This window comes from Oreochromis niloticus, linkage group LG10 (assembly GCF_001858045.2).
Source record: "Oreochromis niloticus isolate F11D_XX linkage group LG10, O_niloticus_UMD_NMBU, whole genome shotgun sequence".
NCBI lineage: Eukaryota > Metazoa > Chordata > Actinopteri > Cichliformes > Cichlidae > Oreochromis > Oreochromis niloticus.
In genome coordinates this window covers 4,976,825-4,993,855 of record NC_031975.2, presented here as the reverse complement: position 1 = coordinate 4,993,855, position 17,031 = coordinate 4,976,825, and the positions used below count along the sequence as shown (strand labels likewise).

The 17,031-nt window shown below is 38.0% G+C and overlaps 1 protein-coding gene across 1 annotated transcript in view; it reads right to left on the bottom strand.

Annotated features, from left to right (window-relative positions):
• opcml (opioid binding protein/cell adhesion molecule-like) overlaps window positions 1–13,861 on the bottom strand; it is a 225,731-nt gene extending 211,870 nt beyond the window's left edge. Inside the window, exon 1 of the mRNA XM_003449811.4 lies at window positions 13,184–13,861. Coding sequence (XP_003449859.1) covers window positions 13,184–13,341 — 158 coding nt within the window. The 5' untranslated portion in view covers window positions 13,342–13,861. The remainder of the gene's footprint in view (window positions 1–13,183) is intronic.
• Between the last annotated feature and the right edge of the window lie 3,170 nt (window positions 13,862–17,031).

Below are 17,031 nucleotides of genomic sequence, written 5' to 3'. Positions count from 1 at the left end.
CTGCCAGCTCATCTTTACCGCACAACCCACCAACACAGGACCCATTACAATATTTAAGTCGGTGGGGCATGATTGCGGATGCCGTGCAGGTGCGTCCGCCTTCCCTGCACGGCACCGCAAGCCACGCCCTGCCACAAATACATACAGAGAAAAACCCAACAATTATATGACCCCCTATGAGCAAGCACTTTGACCACAGTGGGAAGGAAAAACTTCCTTTTAACAGGAAGAAACCTCCGGCAGAACCAAGCTCAGGGAGGGCCGGTTATCTGCCACGATTGGTTGGGGTGAGTAAAGGAAGATGGGACAAAAGACATGCTTTGGAAGAGAGCCAGAGATAAATAACAACTATTAATCAGTAATTCAGTCTGAGGTATGACAAAATGCCAAAACTTCACAGTTTTTCTGATCTGTGGTTTCTTGATTTGCACTACAATTCATACTATTTTTTCTCACAGCTTGCACTAAAATAACAATACATGATTCTGTGTATCACAGCATGTCATGTAAAGGGTGTTGAATATTCTCCTCTCCTCCAGCTATCACTGTCAATTTGCCCTTGACCAAGCAAGTGAACTCTTCAATGAGCCACTGATGCTGTGGCAGATCCCATGTGTGAATTCTGCATGAATGCGAACTAAGTGCAGTGAAAGTTGTTGTGCTGTGGGAAATATGAAACTACTCTCAGATGGCTTTCTTTTGGATACAGATATACCAGAACATGGTCTTTTGGCATATACCTCTTTGAAGAAGTCATCATTTTCATAAATATTGATTTTATGCCAGAGAATAAATTACCATTATATATTTTTAGCAAACTGGTACTGAAGCTTGATAGTAAAGCTTGCTTTTGCAAAGTATTAGTATGAAATAAATACATATGAAATCTAAGAAAAAAACACCCTGAACCCTTGGTCCCTACAGCAAGGGAAACTGGTGGCTTTTTTATTCTGTGAGGGGCACAGGCAGAAAACACAACTAAATAAAAAGCTATTTAAAAAAATCTTTTTTTTTTCTCCTGTGTATGAGCTAGGTATTTACAAAATTTCAAAAAAATAATGAAAAAAATGAACAGCCTGAGATGCCAAATGCACACTTTTACAACACTAGACAATTCATCCACTATCTCCACAGGAATACCTTCCTGTAAATACAATGTATCTCGCTTTTAACAACATTTATAAGGAATAAACTACAAGAAAAGAGTGGAGAAAATTTATTTTTGGACCAGATGTTCGTGCTGTCCAGCCTCATCTTAAATGTCCAATTTAGGCTCTAAAAATATTCATCAATTCCTCAGTTGGAAATAATTGTCCACTAACACTTTTTCCTTCTGCATCTTTCTGACTGTTTTGTCACTGTTGTGGATTCATCTTCGATCAGTGTCATTGCTGTCATTGCTGGTATGTACCATTGGCAGAAGATTTACTGTGTCTCCCAGCACAGTCTCAAGAGCATGGACTAGGAGACACGCAGTTTTTCTAGGAAACATGTAAGCCATAGAAGGCCCTTAACCTATCAGCAGCAGCAATATGTGCTCCTTTTAGCAAAGAGGAACAGGATGACCACTGTGAGTGCTCTACAAAATGATCTCTGAGAAGCAAGTAGTCTTAATGTCTCTGATCAAACAATCAGGCGCCATGCAGGTGGTTCGAGGACCCAACATTATCTGCAGGTCCCTGTGCTCACTATATATGTAAAAAAATTCCTCTCTCACCCTTTGCGGGACAGTTTTTATCCTCCAAGCTCAGGTTCACTACCAAATGCCTGGAGCTTGAGGGTCCTGCAGAGTATCTTTGCTGTTCCTAGGACTGCACTTTTCTCAACAAAGAGAGTGGCTGTTGTTCCTGGTATCTGCTAGAGCCATTGGCTTTGGAGGTCACTGCATTTGTGTGTGTGTGTGTGTCTGTGTCTGTATTCCATTTGCTTGGAATATTTAACATTTCATAATTGCACAAATTCTGAACATGATTCCCAAAGAGGAGGGGGAAGGGGATCAATCTCAAGCGAATCAATTAATTACAGCCAGTGGTTTCAACCACTTATTTGTCTAATGTGGTATGACATTCTTCCCAGATGACTCCTAGTCATTTTTATCCATATTAATGAGCACCATCAGCTGGCCGACTGAGACAAATTCCCTCCTTCCTTCCTTGTCTTCAGACAGTGAAATCTGGTTGTAATAATAAATCAAGGCCACTTATCGATTTCCCTGTGTCTAAGTCAGAAACATACAGTAAAAACTGTATGCATTAAAGTGGGACACTGCAGGGACCCTCCATGTTCCAAGATAGGTGCTTCACGTCTACTCAAATGAATGTTCTACCTTAAAACATATTTAAAAAAAGACCAGTTTTTATTGCATTGGTCAATATATTTTTTTACAAAAGGGAGTTATTTTCAGGCATTGACATGCATGTTACTGAGATGTGTGTATGATCTGTGACGAGATCTGTGACATTTCACATCACATCTTCTTATAAGCTAAGGCTGAAAGTTAAGTCTCATTTAACAGCCATATTTACTGCATTCTGTTGGTAATTGATGAATGTAGCTGCTCGATTTGTGCTGAAGTTGTTCCAATAGTATTAGTTAAGTCTTATCACTATACTGCCCTGAGCATTTTGAAGGCAAAAGAAAAATATTATGTCAGCCCCATACTTGATTCTAAGTATAGCTGAGCTGCACTATCCTTGAAGCAGCATTAGCCAGGGAACAGAATCAATGGGAGGCACATTTCCCTGCCATATTCCTCCATTAGGGGTATCTGTTTTGGTAGAGGGCCGACGGCTGAGATCCAGGATTCAAGGAGAGACGGGAGAGTTAGAAATGATTTGCCAGGTCATGAGAGGCCAATACTTTGTTGGGACAGATGGTCAGAGATGTCTCAATGAGGGAGGAGAGATCTTGAGTGGAATGAACTAAGGATATAATACTGGAGTTTCCAAGAGCTACATTAAGTAACAGTTCATCAGCTTATATGGCATTACTTCAGGTAAATGCCCAATGATGAAAATCCTATTCCGTTGTGCTCGAGGCTACAACAAATAACAATCACCTCTATTGGGGAATAACTGTAAAGTGAAAAGTTATTTTGGTTTTGGTTTTACATTTTGGTTTCTACTTGAGCGGTAACTCTGAGGTGCCTCTGACTGCTCTGGCCGAAAAGTTTCTAGAGGTGCAAAAAGCAGATTCTCAAAATGCAAACCCTGTGCCCTCTTATATTAACAGGCAAAGAGTGTGCTGACACCACATACGCAAGCTTTCTAATTTGACTTCTCTTGCCTCTAGAGAGGATGTCCTACTTTTTTAGCATTCAATTCCTAAAACAGAAAATATACAGCAAAAGGACAAGTAACATCCCTCTTTCTGCTACAGTAATTAAGCAAAGTCATTAATAAATATATGAATAACTTGTGCTTATATGCATACCGAGAAAATTTCTAAATCAAATTCTTGTCTTAAAACCATAAAGAGGTTAAAACTGGAGAGAATCACATTTTACTCATTATTTTTGCAAATATATGCAACTTGGTGTTCTAAAGTCTAACCACGTCTGTCTTCTTTAGAGATTGTCATTTTATACTGTATTCCTGTGTAATATATTCTTTGTGTTCACACAGCACACATGTAAGCAGACAGGCAGACATGGAGATTTCATAAGTACATTTTAGTTCTCCTTTGAAAACTGACAGTAAATATAAAAAACAAAACTCTCAATGATGATATTTTGATTTCAAAGAGATTTTAAATGAAAGAAAATTCATGCACAAACAGATAATAGTGGTAAATGCAATCTATGTAATGCAAATAATCAGTGATGAGATTCAGAAAGAGATTAGGTTTAATATTCTCATAACATTTTTCTATAACATTTTTTATAATCAGTGAGAGTACTATAGTTACCTTGTCTATATGCATTGCAAATCTTACCAGTATTGCTATTTAAATTTCAAGGCCACTTTTTCTTCATAAAAAGCTGCTTTTGTGATTTGAAAAACAGCAAATAGATCATCTTCAAAAATTCCAACATTTGGAATTTTGGAAAAGCGACAAGAAGTGGAGGTAACTGAACTTTCTTAGAGTAATAAGACATTCAGGTAAATTGTGCCACTGGACTTAAACCTGATGATGTAGGAATTTTCACACACAAAAAAAAATACTTTTATGCACCGAACTTTCATACATAAATGTATACATCATATTATATTACTTTTCCTCAATGCTTTCTTCAATTGATGAGTAAGAGAGATGTGCTACAAGCGATATGGAAAAGGTAGGTAGGAGAGTGAAAGTAGTAGAGCGTAAATTGCCTGGCAGAATGTGGCATGAATGGAAGGTCCTCCTGATGAGTATTAATGACATCAGAAAAGTGCACCCAAACATGCACAAGGTGGGGACAGCAAAGACAGGCTGTAATGGATGTGGCTGGCTCTCACTAGGGGAGAATCTAGTTGGACTGCAGCACGGCACATAGGTTTCTGGGTATTAAAAATTAATGACTATCTCAGTGATTTACGACAATACAGGATGCTGAAACTCAACTCAACCTTCCTCAAGATGGATGCCTAGGTAGTGATAAAGGAAGACCAATGCAAGCCTGGTGGACTACTGGTGAGTGGGACATCGGAACTTGACCCTCAATATCTGCAATATCCAGAGGTTTTCACCTTGATGACATGATCTACATGACATTTACCCCATTAAGTGTTGAGAATGGTAAAAAGACTAGAATTAAAGATCACTAATTAATATATCTGGATTTAGAAGATAATTTACTGACACACAATGCATTTTCTGTCCATATGTCTGAATCCATATAGGTCAAACTTAACACTTGTTCCACTGAATGAAAGAAAACAAGATGGCTGAAGAGAGAGCTTAGTATCTCCATGCTTGTTAGCCTACCCTTAGGCTTTCCATTTTCATACGTCCTTGTCCGCTCATATTCCTGATACCAGTTTTAGCTGTGACTACCTTCCTAATAGTGTACTCATAGTGCAGTACAGTGTTTTAAGTAAACGTCTGTGAACTTCTGAACATTAAACAAGAAGTTGACAGAGAAGCAGGCGGTAGTTAAATGATATTTACAATCATGAGCTATGAGTTGCTGACCTAAAAAAACCCACTGTAGGACTGCAAAGAGGTCTAGGTAGCATGAATCATAAATATTTTTTTTCTATTTATTTCTTATGAAAAATGGCGCAACCTTTAAGTAATTCTACACAATTAAGCCACTATGTCTTTTTTCCTAGATGGAGCCAGAGTCATGACTGATTGAAGCCTACACATATATAATGTAGTTTCACAGGGCCATGGATACTTATTCAGTCAAGTTCCTTTGCTTTGAATAATGTATGGGGCTCATTTATGCAGGAAAAGAATAGGAAGTTTAGCATTCCAGTGTTTCTTGCCTCAAATGTTTCTCCAGGCCGATGATTTCCATTGGTGATTCAATGGTTTTGTCTTGGGAATAAGTAAAAACCTGCCAGAATACATGATATTTTCTACTGAATAACAGAGAATCCTATGGCCACAATTACAAATACACCTTTTACTAGAAATCAACCATTCATTCTGCGTGCATTAAATTCCCAGCCCAGTAAGTATGCATTTTAAGTACTGTGCAAACATATAATAACATAAAGACTGCTCAATATACTGGAGTTTTTTTGGTCAGTTCTACATGTCTTGATGTCTTTGTTTAGCAGTAAAAACGCTTTAAGATAGTCAAATGTCTCCACTTCCACCTTGGATGACGAGGATAACAAGTAAATATGAGTAGCTTTCTCAATCTCATACAACTGCAGTGATCACTGCAAAACAAATGTATAATATCCATGTCCAGTATGTGTTTTGCAAGCATATAACTGCAGTAAACAAAATATACTATGACGCAACATCATTGTATAGTCATATCTACGGCAGAAAATGAATCAAATAAGTATTAGAGCTATGACTAGCTTTAATTATTGAAGAATCTCTCAGCTATTGGTACATTAGTTACCCCTTAGTCATCTTTGAGTCTATATTCTTTAGTCTATGGAATAATATTATGGATGTCCTGTATTATCCAACCTAAAAGACTTCAAGATATTAAATTTTTATTTCTAAAACACAAAACAGCACCAGCAAAAACCTCTTTGGATACCAGAAAATGCAAACTCATTAACGGATTAATCTACTAAATACTTGACCTTTAAAAATTATAATGATTTTCCATTTAATTTAATCCCAGATTTCCTGTTCATTTGTCAGTACATAAAGTTCTTAGGCTACGTGTTAGAGATTTCCATCTGAAAAAGCATACCCAAATTCAGTCAATAGTTTCACAACAGTGAGGTCAACACAAATAACATTAAGCTCTATTGACAAGGGACTGAAACAAAAACCATGAGAAAAAGTAAATATATCTGTATTTATATAGAACTAATTAACATGTATTTTAAGAAGTTTCTGCAATAGTGTCTAAAACTGAACAATTGGAACGTTATATTTTCTATTACAACAGTTCTTTATACCTTATGTACCAATGGAAGGACAAGTTATTTAACCCAACTACTGCTTTTGTAGCAATACCCAATAAGACAGCCTGATGTCAGACATAACAATGTCTCACTGTAGACATATATAGTGAGTCGATGGTGATCACCCAACCTGACTTGGCACAAAAGACAATTCAAATTACATCTTCTTAAAAAAGGTTGTGCCAGTTCCCAAGTTGCACTTTTGTTCAGACAGTCCTGCCATTATACCATTCAGCTCTCCACACTCGACTATACAATGCTAAAATAGAGAATGTGCCAAGGGTCAGCCACACAGTGTTTTAGCCATCTCTGCTGCTAATCCATCGAGCTGGGAGAAGGGCCACAGCGAGCCATATTCCAAATGGTCTGTCAGTGAAATACTCAGTGGCAGTGAAGGAAAGCAGAAGCTCCCAGCTGATATTTTCAGAGGTTTCTGAAGCAGAACAACAATGACTTCATGTTTAGCCCTCATTGATAATGAGACTTAAGCCAGAGCACAGCTCTCCTCAAGGATAATGGTTATATCCAAAACAGGATTTACCACCTACCCCTCAAACAGATTCCAGTACGACCTCCAATCAGTGTCTCATAAAATATCAGCTGGATGACTGCATCCCAAAGCCACTGCCGTGAATATCAACAGTGACTTGCAGAATACAGAGGAAATAAAGGCATGAATGATGCAGACTGTTTGTGGTTATCAAACAGGGTAGGTCCATCCTGCGTGACCCATTCATTTCCACTGTATTCTCATCACTGCCAGTGCAAACAGAGATGAGAAAGAATAACCTTTATATATGGACAACTCCCATATCATTGAAGTGATTTGATTTGGGTAGCTGAATATAAACCAAAGAATACACCACAGTGTCTTGACGCATGCTCAATCATCCAGGTAAGTAGTACATCCCAAAAGTTCATTCTGTTCATCTGGATGTAGCGTTTTCAGTGGGATCGTTTTTTTTGGGGGGGGGGGGGGTTCCCACTGAAAACGCTACATCCAGAAGAACAGAATGAACTTTTGGGAATACACCAAAGAGCAACATCTCATGTAGAGTTAAAGATACAAACAAAATGAATCTACCAAATGGCCGCAAGACACTCTAACGTTAAATAAACAACCAGCAATAACTCAGATGTTAGCCAAATTCTGTTGTCCTTGGGTTTTCACTAGTTCAGGATAGCGTAAACCACATGCACGTCTTGCCCTACCAGTGGAGCTCCTCACTTGCAGGTGAAAATAATTGAATGGTGACACCTTGTGCCACAGAGGTGTCTTTTAACTACCAAATATAACTTGAGAAACACTTGATAAGAATTGTAGCTTAGGATGAGTGCTGTGGATAAAAATCATGTGTTCCTCACATTTATTACAAAAACTCTCACTTTAAAGTATTTTGAATTCTTTATTGTTTTTTACTTTCAGTAATTATTTACATGAAACAACAGCTGGCATGGTGATATGTAAGCATGCTATGTATTACAAACTGCTCAGTTCACTAGCCATGGCATTTCAAGTGGGCATTAGCAAGTCAAGTTAGGTGCTTTACCCTGAAGGTAGTATGACTAAGCCGTCTGTACATGTCTTTATAGAGCAGGTAAATTGTAAATTATATTCATTTAAATAGAACCTTTCTAATCTTACTGCTAACTCAACATATTTTACAATTATGCTTTAAAGTATACGGTACATTCATGCAGTGCAACCTCCAAACCAGCACCATGAACCTACAAAGCATAAACACATGCAGGGATGGGTTGTTAATTGTAAAAAAATATTGTTAGTACACTATTTTACTCTCCATTCAGTGTCCACTGAGCCACTGGCAGTGCAGTATAGTGCTCTCTGGCTCCAGAACTGGTAATATTGTTGCAAATTTTTCACAGTACTACTCCCTAGTATCTCCATCACAATATGCAGCACAACCACTTATCTTGGTACTTAATGACTGCCACAAGTCATGGCTAAACAAGTGGAAGCAGACAGAGTGCTGTGAAAAATTATTTTCTCCCTTGGTGATTTATTTCCATTTATATTTTGAGAATGTGTTTTTTTCTTTGCAAATAACACATAAAATGTGAATTTTCCCCAAATCATGTTTTTTTGTTTTGCTTTGTTTATTAAACAAGGAGTTTTAAATGATCATTTCATTTATTAAGAGAAAAAGGGAAACTCAAGATCAGTTGAAAACCAACCACCTTTCAGTGTGGAAAGGGTTACAAAGGCGTTTTAAAGCTTGGGGAATCCAGTAATCTTTACTGAGTCATTATCCACAAATAAAGAAAACCTTCAAGAGTGGAGAACTTTCCCAGGAGTGGCCAGCCTAACAAAATGACTCCAACAGCACATTGACAACTCATTCAGGAAGTCACAAAAGAACTGAGGACTGCAAGCCTCACTTGCCTGAGTTTAGCTCAGTATTCAGATTTAACAAAAAGGAAACTGTGTTATTTTTTGTCAGGAGTGGTTTTTGTGTGGAACTCTCTCATGTATACCATTTTTACCCAAAGACTCATCTCACATTTGCCAAAAAAATACACATCTTCAAGATCTCCAAAGGGGTAAATATTCTGTGCAGTGACAAGACAAAAGTTTTTGGTTTTTGGAAAAGTTCTGTCCAATTTCTAAAAAGAGTATAATTCTAACAATCAAATATGGTGGTGGTAGTGTGATGCTCTAGGACCGTTTTGCTGCTTTAGGACCTAGGCACCTTGTTATAGTTGATGGAGTCATGAATTCTGCTCTCTACCAGAAATTCCAGAAAAAAATGTCTGGGCCCTGGTTTTTGCCCTGAAGCTCAAGTCCACTTGGATTATGCAATTGGACAATGATCTGAAACACACCCGCAAGACCACTTCTGACTGGCTTAAAAGAGATGGCTTTAGATGGTCTAGACTTAAATCCACTTTAGATGATCTGGCATAACCTTACACAGGCCATGCATGCTAAAAACCCTCCAATGTGCCTCAATTGAAAACAATTCTCCAAAGAAGAGTTGGCCAAATTGATACGAAAGACTCATTGTTGTAGCACAACTAGTTATTAGGTTTGGGGGACAATTACTTTTTTGCATAGGCTGAGGTAAGTTTGGGTGAAATCATCATTTTAAAACTGCATGTCTAATATTAAAATTTGTTTGGTAATCTGAAACAATGTAAGGGTGACAAATTTACAAAAAATCAAAACAAAAAAAGAAATCAGAATAGGGGGCAAATACCTTTGGACAGCACGGTATTTTTTATTCAAAAAGAAAAGAGAAATGCTTGTGCAAAAATGCTGGAATTACCAGCAGCTGCACATTCTACCTTAAAGACAGTCATACCTGTATAATATACACATACTGGCTTTAAACTGATTTGTTTCTCTAACATGTGCAACCCAGGGATTTTTTTTTGTGGTGATCTGTGTATTTGTGGAAAAAAGTAATATTGCTTCTAAAGCTGAATGATGCTAATTATTCTGCTGCTCACATCTTCTGAAGTTCCCGCTGGCAGTGGCTTTCTTTATGTCAGAATGATACTGCTTTGTGTAGCCCTTGACTGTCTTAATATTAAAGCTTAGTGGAAGCAAAATAACCTTTGAGGAATTCTTCCACCTACAGCTCGGAAGCAGCAATCGTTCATTTAAAACATATTGCCAGAATCACATTAATGCTATACTTTCCCTGGAATAAAAGCTTTTCACCCTTGACAACCTGCTGCTGTGACTTGGCTCACATCACTATATTTGATTCCTAATGTGAGATAGAATTTCTTGTTGTAGGACAACTTTATTTTGATAACCTGAAATAATTTACTGTCAGGAAAATGCAACAAATGAGATCATGGCTGCCTTCCAAGCAATAGTACATTTCCCCAAATATGCAGTTTCTCAGTGCTATAATTTATTTGCAAATATGTGTTATCAGAATATAATAGTAGCAGTGTTCTAATCTTATTAAATGACTGCTTAATAAATACACAGACAGTGTTGCCATGCATGTCAAATGAAACAATCAAATCAGAGGTCAGCTCCACACCTGCCCTTATCCTCTGCCTCCAGTCCAAAACTTGCTGCCCCAGGTCCACCTCTCTAAGTCCAAATCTCAACACCTGCTGTCCTTCCAAGCTTCTGCATCTTTGCCATTTGGTTGATGAGGCTCATCACAGGCAAGGCAGAGGAGGCTCACAGCATCAGCCTTGCAGGGTGCTCTAGGCATGTAGCTGTCAAATGCGGACATGGACAATGCCATCGTATAGCAGCTCCACAGGCCTTATTCCCACCCACAGAAGCCAGAAAGGCGGAGGAGAATTATTTCTGTGTTGCTTTCATCATCATCCAGTGCCCCCTGCTTGGGGGAAAGCTCAAAGCAATGCATGTGGATGGCATGGTTTCCTACATTATGGACTGACTAGCTCACTGACAGCTCATCTTGCTCAAGGGCAGTGTATTGGATACACTGTGGCGCAGCACAGGGTTACTCTATTGTCAGCTTTTGCTTCACTTTCTAAACCACTCTTTTAAAGATTGAACTCAGGGTCATGGCAGTGCAACAAGTTCTTTGATGACTTCTCTGCTGTGGGGTGTACATGTTAGGATAGGAAAAGGAGAATATTAAGGAGCCAAAAAAACCCTAACATCTGCTACAGTCACAACCTTTTACAGCTCGACATCAGCATGACAAAGGAGCTAGTGGATTTCAGCCAGTCACCATTCAGTGTGAGAAGTGTGAAATGGCTGGTTTTAGTTAATCCAACAGGCTACTTAACAAGTTCTATTAATCAGTAAAGGGCAGCGGACATTTATACGGGCTAGAAATGATTAAAGATAACCAGAATAGTGAGGCTGTGTAGAACAGGGGAGAAAAGATGAAGACTAGGAAGAGCTCCATCTTGGACTACACAGGGGTACAACCAGTGTATGACACATGATGACCTTCCACATACTATAGTGTCCAAAAGACATTACAATAATTTTAATCCAAGTACCTCATGTCAGGCAGCCTAGAGTCATTTGAACTCTACTGCCCTACTCTGACAACCAAAGGTACTGAGCCACAACATATAAACATAAGAATTTGTTTATATAATGTTTAACAATTTGTTTACATAATCACATAGCCACAGAAGTCTGTGTCTATTGAGTTGCTTGTGAATTATACTTACATCTGCAGCAGAAACATTTTTCTTCATATGTTTCCTTCTTCACATTTACAGATTACATTATTTTCATGTGCTTACTGTCACAAACTTTTAGCATTTGATTTTCTGTATTGATTACAATTTCATCCTCATTCAAACTAAATTTAAAAATATCTCATTTCCAGATACAGGTAGGCAAAAAGTTAAAAGTACAAAAGTTAAAAGTACTGTGTAAACTTTGTAAATCCCAGAAGAAATGATGTAAATTAAGTCAATGACAAGTCAATGTGACAACCATAGTATATAATTTGCAATATTTTCATCCTCATCAAACCACTCATAATTCCATACAAAAAGCATGAAGACTCCCTTATAATTATGGAATTGACCACCCCTATTAACATAGAAATGTTTCATCACACTCTGATAAAGATGAGCTCTTAAAGCTTGTAGGTAGTGGTTCTCCAGCGATGTGGCGTGCTTCACAGGTAAGTAAAAGAGCCATTGCAGTTGAAACATGAATGACTTGCTTGCTTTTATTTATCTTTTCAGATCAGACCAATTTAGGCAGAGATAATGAGATTCTAAATTGTCTACTTAAGTATGATTCACAAGTGACTCTCACATAAGAAAAGGGACCATATTAATTATTTTTAATTGTCAACAAAGTGTGAAAGTTAGAAAACTACTGACCCAAACAATGTCAGAAAACAAAGCTACTGGATTAATGTGTTTCTCCACATTTGTCACCAATCTATCACATCTAATACATACATACATATCATTTATTTTTTATATATTGGTGTGTATTTATGTATGTATTTATGTGGGTAGGCAGATGTACAGTACCATATCTGTCATTCTTTCACAGGGATTCTGAATTTCTAACACCACACCTGCTTTTTTCTGAAACAAAACAAACAGCAAGCCAGCAACACTCAAATAAAATAATCTCACAGTGAAGAGTGGGGGATGAGAAAAAATAAAATATCATAAAATGCAATGCTGACACATACTGGAGTTCTATAATAGAACACACGTTCAAATATACAAGTGTTAAATGTGATAAGAACACTGTTAACCACTCAAAGTTCTTAAAAGATGAAAACAACACATAGTTTTTCACAAAGAGAATGGATGAAATGAAAATAAGTCATAATTGCATTTGTATTTGTATCACATGCGCAAATCAATAGTAGGCTACGTAACCCCTCCTAATTTTCAATGTGAGTACCTCAGCTCTGTGCATCCTCAACAAGACATTAACCAGTCAGATCAATAACATTCAAGGGCAATCAGCAGAAGGGGCTAAACACCGAGTTAGGCATGCTATAACTTATCTTGCACCTATAAAGCAAACGAGCACTAGTGCGTTCTTATATAGGTTATGATGACCTTTAGTAACTCCTGTAGTACCGGGCTTGATTAGCTGTTTGGACCAAGACATAGACGCTATAAAGACGGAATCAGTTCCCGTGCTGCACAAGACGAAATCATATTAGTGATGTGACAATGAAAGATAGTCCGAGACTTACTTTAAGACGGCGCTGTCTCCCTGTCTGACGGTGATGTTGTCCTTTAATACAGAATCCCCGCTTCTAGCTGGAACTCCTGCAGGTACAAGGAATAACAATTTCAGTCCGATGACGACAAGGCATTTCCCAGACACCGCCAGATAACCACAAATTCCCATGTTTTTATATCACTGCGCAACTTCCAGGAGAACTTGAACGTCTGATATTCCCCTTTGCGTCTTGAGCTAGGGACCGCAAAATTCCACTCCACAAACAAGACGCAGTATAGCCTGCTGGAACTGCGCTCGACCTGCTTTTGCTTCAAACGAAAAGCCTCGTTATGAAATCCCGTAACCGTGTCTTTGCGTCCGCCAGCCGCTCTAGGAAAATGACTTCGGAGGAGAGAAAAGCACCGTGTTTCTCAAAGAAATGCGCACCGTCTCCTCAGGTTCGAACTGTAATCGCCGTGAAATGGATGCTCTTGCACAGATGCATCAAGACTCCCTATATATTTTTTCCTGCTCTCCCTCGGTGTTTTCTTTCCTTGGTGCTGCACGGGGGACAATATTTAAAGCTGCAAATACTCAAACAAAAGGCTGAATTCGCTCTAATATCTTCTGTCTTGTTTAGCTCCTGAAGTACTCTCTCTCTCTCCCTCTCTCTCTCCCCCCCTCTCTCTCTAATCGCCAGGTAGCATCACTTGCATGTATTATGTGGAGCATATGGTCTGCAGCCTGCAGGGCTCGCATATTCATACAGTTAATGGACAAACGGATTCAGGAGCCACCGTGCATCTTTCAGGGGCGTATATATAGGACACTTTTATTTGGTCAGATGAAAATTGTAATTTCTTAGGGGACTGATTACCACAGCAAGGGAACAGGCATTTAAAATGATCTTACAACCTTAGCTTTCATTGGTATAAGATGGGAGCACCTAGGGAGCACAGGCAACAAACAAACAAAAACGAAATTGGTCAATTTCAAAATCATTTCATTCAAACTGTACCCATCAGAGTACGATTAATGATTACTTCGAAGCCTAACATTTGCCCCTCCTCCCACGGTAAGAAGTGCTTGAGGCATGGTTTTTGTTGACGTAGGGTTTGATGATTCAAGTGACCAAGTGTCCTCAAATGAGATTACTGTTTCTCTGTTTTTTCGGGTCAAGGACAACTTCAAATGAATAGAATGGTGCTGTAAGAAAAAAAAATTATCATCCTCTAAAATGTTATTCTTGATATGAATGCCATCAAATGGGTCCTGTATTTCACAATCACCCCCTCCCCCCTCCCCCCCAAAAGGAACCAACAAAAAACAACAACATTGTGTTAATCTGCTGTAAGTGTAAGGAATGTGTGTGCAAATCTGTTTTTGTTATTATTATTATAATGGATTAGAATGTGAAAACCATAAATTGAAGTTGGATACTTCTGATTTTCCATTAACAAAGTAAATCACGTGACTACGCGCTCTGATAAATAGCCAGTCACGGTCAGTTAAACCCTGTGAATTAAAACAGAGAATCAGTCAGTAGATCAGGATGTCTTTCACCTTTATATTTCATATGAGAATTTATGAAATGAGGACAATTCATTCATTCAAAGTCTTACTTTAAATTCTAGAACCCTCAAAATTGACATTTTAAAATGTCATACTGACCTCTGCCTGTAATGATTTGCATTGATGTCTTTAATTAAAAGAAGCGTCAATAACCTGTAGATTTTTACAAAAATCCAGTAGTGAATCATTTTAAATTAATGTTAACCACTTTTAAAGGCTGCAGGGTGTTTCTTTAATGTAAAATATATAAAGGTCTTAGTTCAACAGTTTAAAAAAATGAAATAAAAAATCTATCAACAGAATATGAAGAATTAACAGCTATAATATGTTAAAGACTTCTATGCATGAGTTCTGGATAAATATCCCCCAAGGTAGCATGCCAAACAGCTAGTGCTCACCCATATTGACATATAATACCTCTTTGTACGTAAGATGGAATAGCAAATTGATTAATTAATGAATTAATGTCCAGTCTACCCACAATACAACTTCACAGAATAAAAGTATATTAGTGTCCAGAAACATATTTTTAATATACACACATCCTGTCAAACATGTTGAAGAATAAGCAGTTAAAGAATGAAACAATAAAGAAAACAATGAATGAGGCATTTGGCAAGTGACCACTGGATTCCATAACAATTGGAGATTGATGTTAGAGGCTGAATCAAATTGGGCTAAGACTATGATAGCAATAAATATGATCAAGACAAGCCACTGTGTGTTATGTGATGGTGAGTATTTTAAGAATATTCTATATAGTGCACTTTTAGAGGAAAGTGTTAAAATTAATGAGAAGCTGAACTTCACTGAGCCACATTGGCTTTGTTTACTAATGTGCTCTTGCTCTTTTCTCTGCTCCCAATCTGTATGCATGGAGGGGTTGCAGGCCACTAGGGATGAAAGTGGCACTTTGCTGTGTACCTAACAGAAGCTCTCGTGATTACTATGACAGCTTTTGAGTCTCATAAGAAGACTGAACAAGATAATTTCTTTACCTCAACATCAATTTGGGATACTGTTAAGATATTGGATAGAAGGCAACAAATGACAATGCACTGAAAGCACCGAGTGTCATCACTCAAGATACAAGTAACACATGATGTTGTTCCTGTCTAATAACAAATGCTCGTGCAAGTGTGAAAGCAGCAATAGGTTCTTCTGTTCATCAGACTTTTCACACACACAGCTGACTTGACAATAAAAATATTCCTCTTTAATATAAACAAACTAATTGTTTAGTACAATCTATTGCCAAAAAGACAATCATAAAGCATAAAGCAATTCTTTTTGAAGACTTTATTAACCAATTTTGTGGTTGAGGACAAAAACTTGTCATTACAATGTCATTACGATGACATATAGAGTCCACAATGTCCTGTAAATCCCATTTGTTACCATTTCTAGGCGATAGGTAAATGCTGTTTCAGTTTCCGGAATTTTCCACACCAACACAAATTACTGCTGGAGCCTGAGTTCACAATTCAGTACCTTTTGTAACGTCTGAGCAGCCCTTTGCATTTACCAACATGTTGCTCATTTTATTTAAAGTCGCTATTGAGAATTTATGACGATGTCTTGTGCCAGAGAAATTGGGTAAAGATAAGACTTAATTACAATGATAGTTGCTTTTGATGCCACACAAGTCCTGACTATGCGCACAACTTAATGGTTTATAAATTAACCCCCCCCACCTCAGCAAAATGTGGTCTTAATTAGAGTCAAGAGTATAGGGTGGTTGTAAGCTCAGGCACTTGTTCACAGATACCTCCTTGTTTGATTAGAGCTTCATTTGGCACATGGCATTGTTCTAACACCATTGTGGCTTTTGTTTCCTCATTGCTTTGCACAGAGAGGATACAGCAGGTTTAATAAGAAAACAGAAGCAATGAGGAGTAGCTGCTATGTTCAGTCAGCTATCAGCTTGTTGGAGTGCTGTTCTGGGAATATAAGACTGCAATCCATTTCAATCCATGTCATGTGTATCATCCTTTTGCCCCTTATTGTGCTGCATTACAGCAGGTCAGGTGAATCCAATGACCTTGCCAAATCTTCACCACAAGTGAGAGAGCCAAGCATGCAGAAATGACAAATTAGAATGGCATTGTTTGTTGGATATCCCACATGAATCATTCTTGGTGTATCGCGCAAACATAGAGGGAGAGCAGAAGATAAAAAGAATGCTCGGTTGTGTGGCCTTGAAAAACTGCACATGCACTAAAACAGGAAGTGGGCATATTGATTTTAACAGGCTGCCTTTGTCCTTCATTCAACATCTTTTTCAACCGGCTTTGGCCATACTGAATT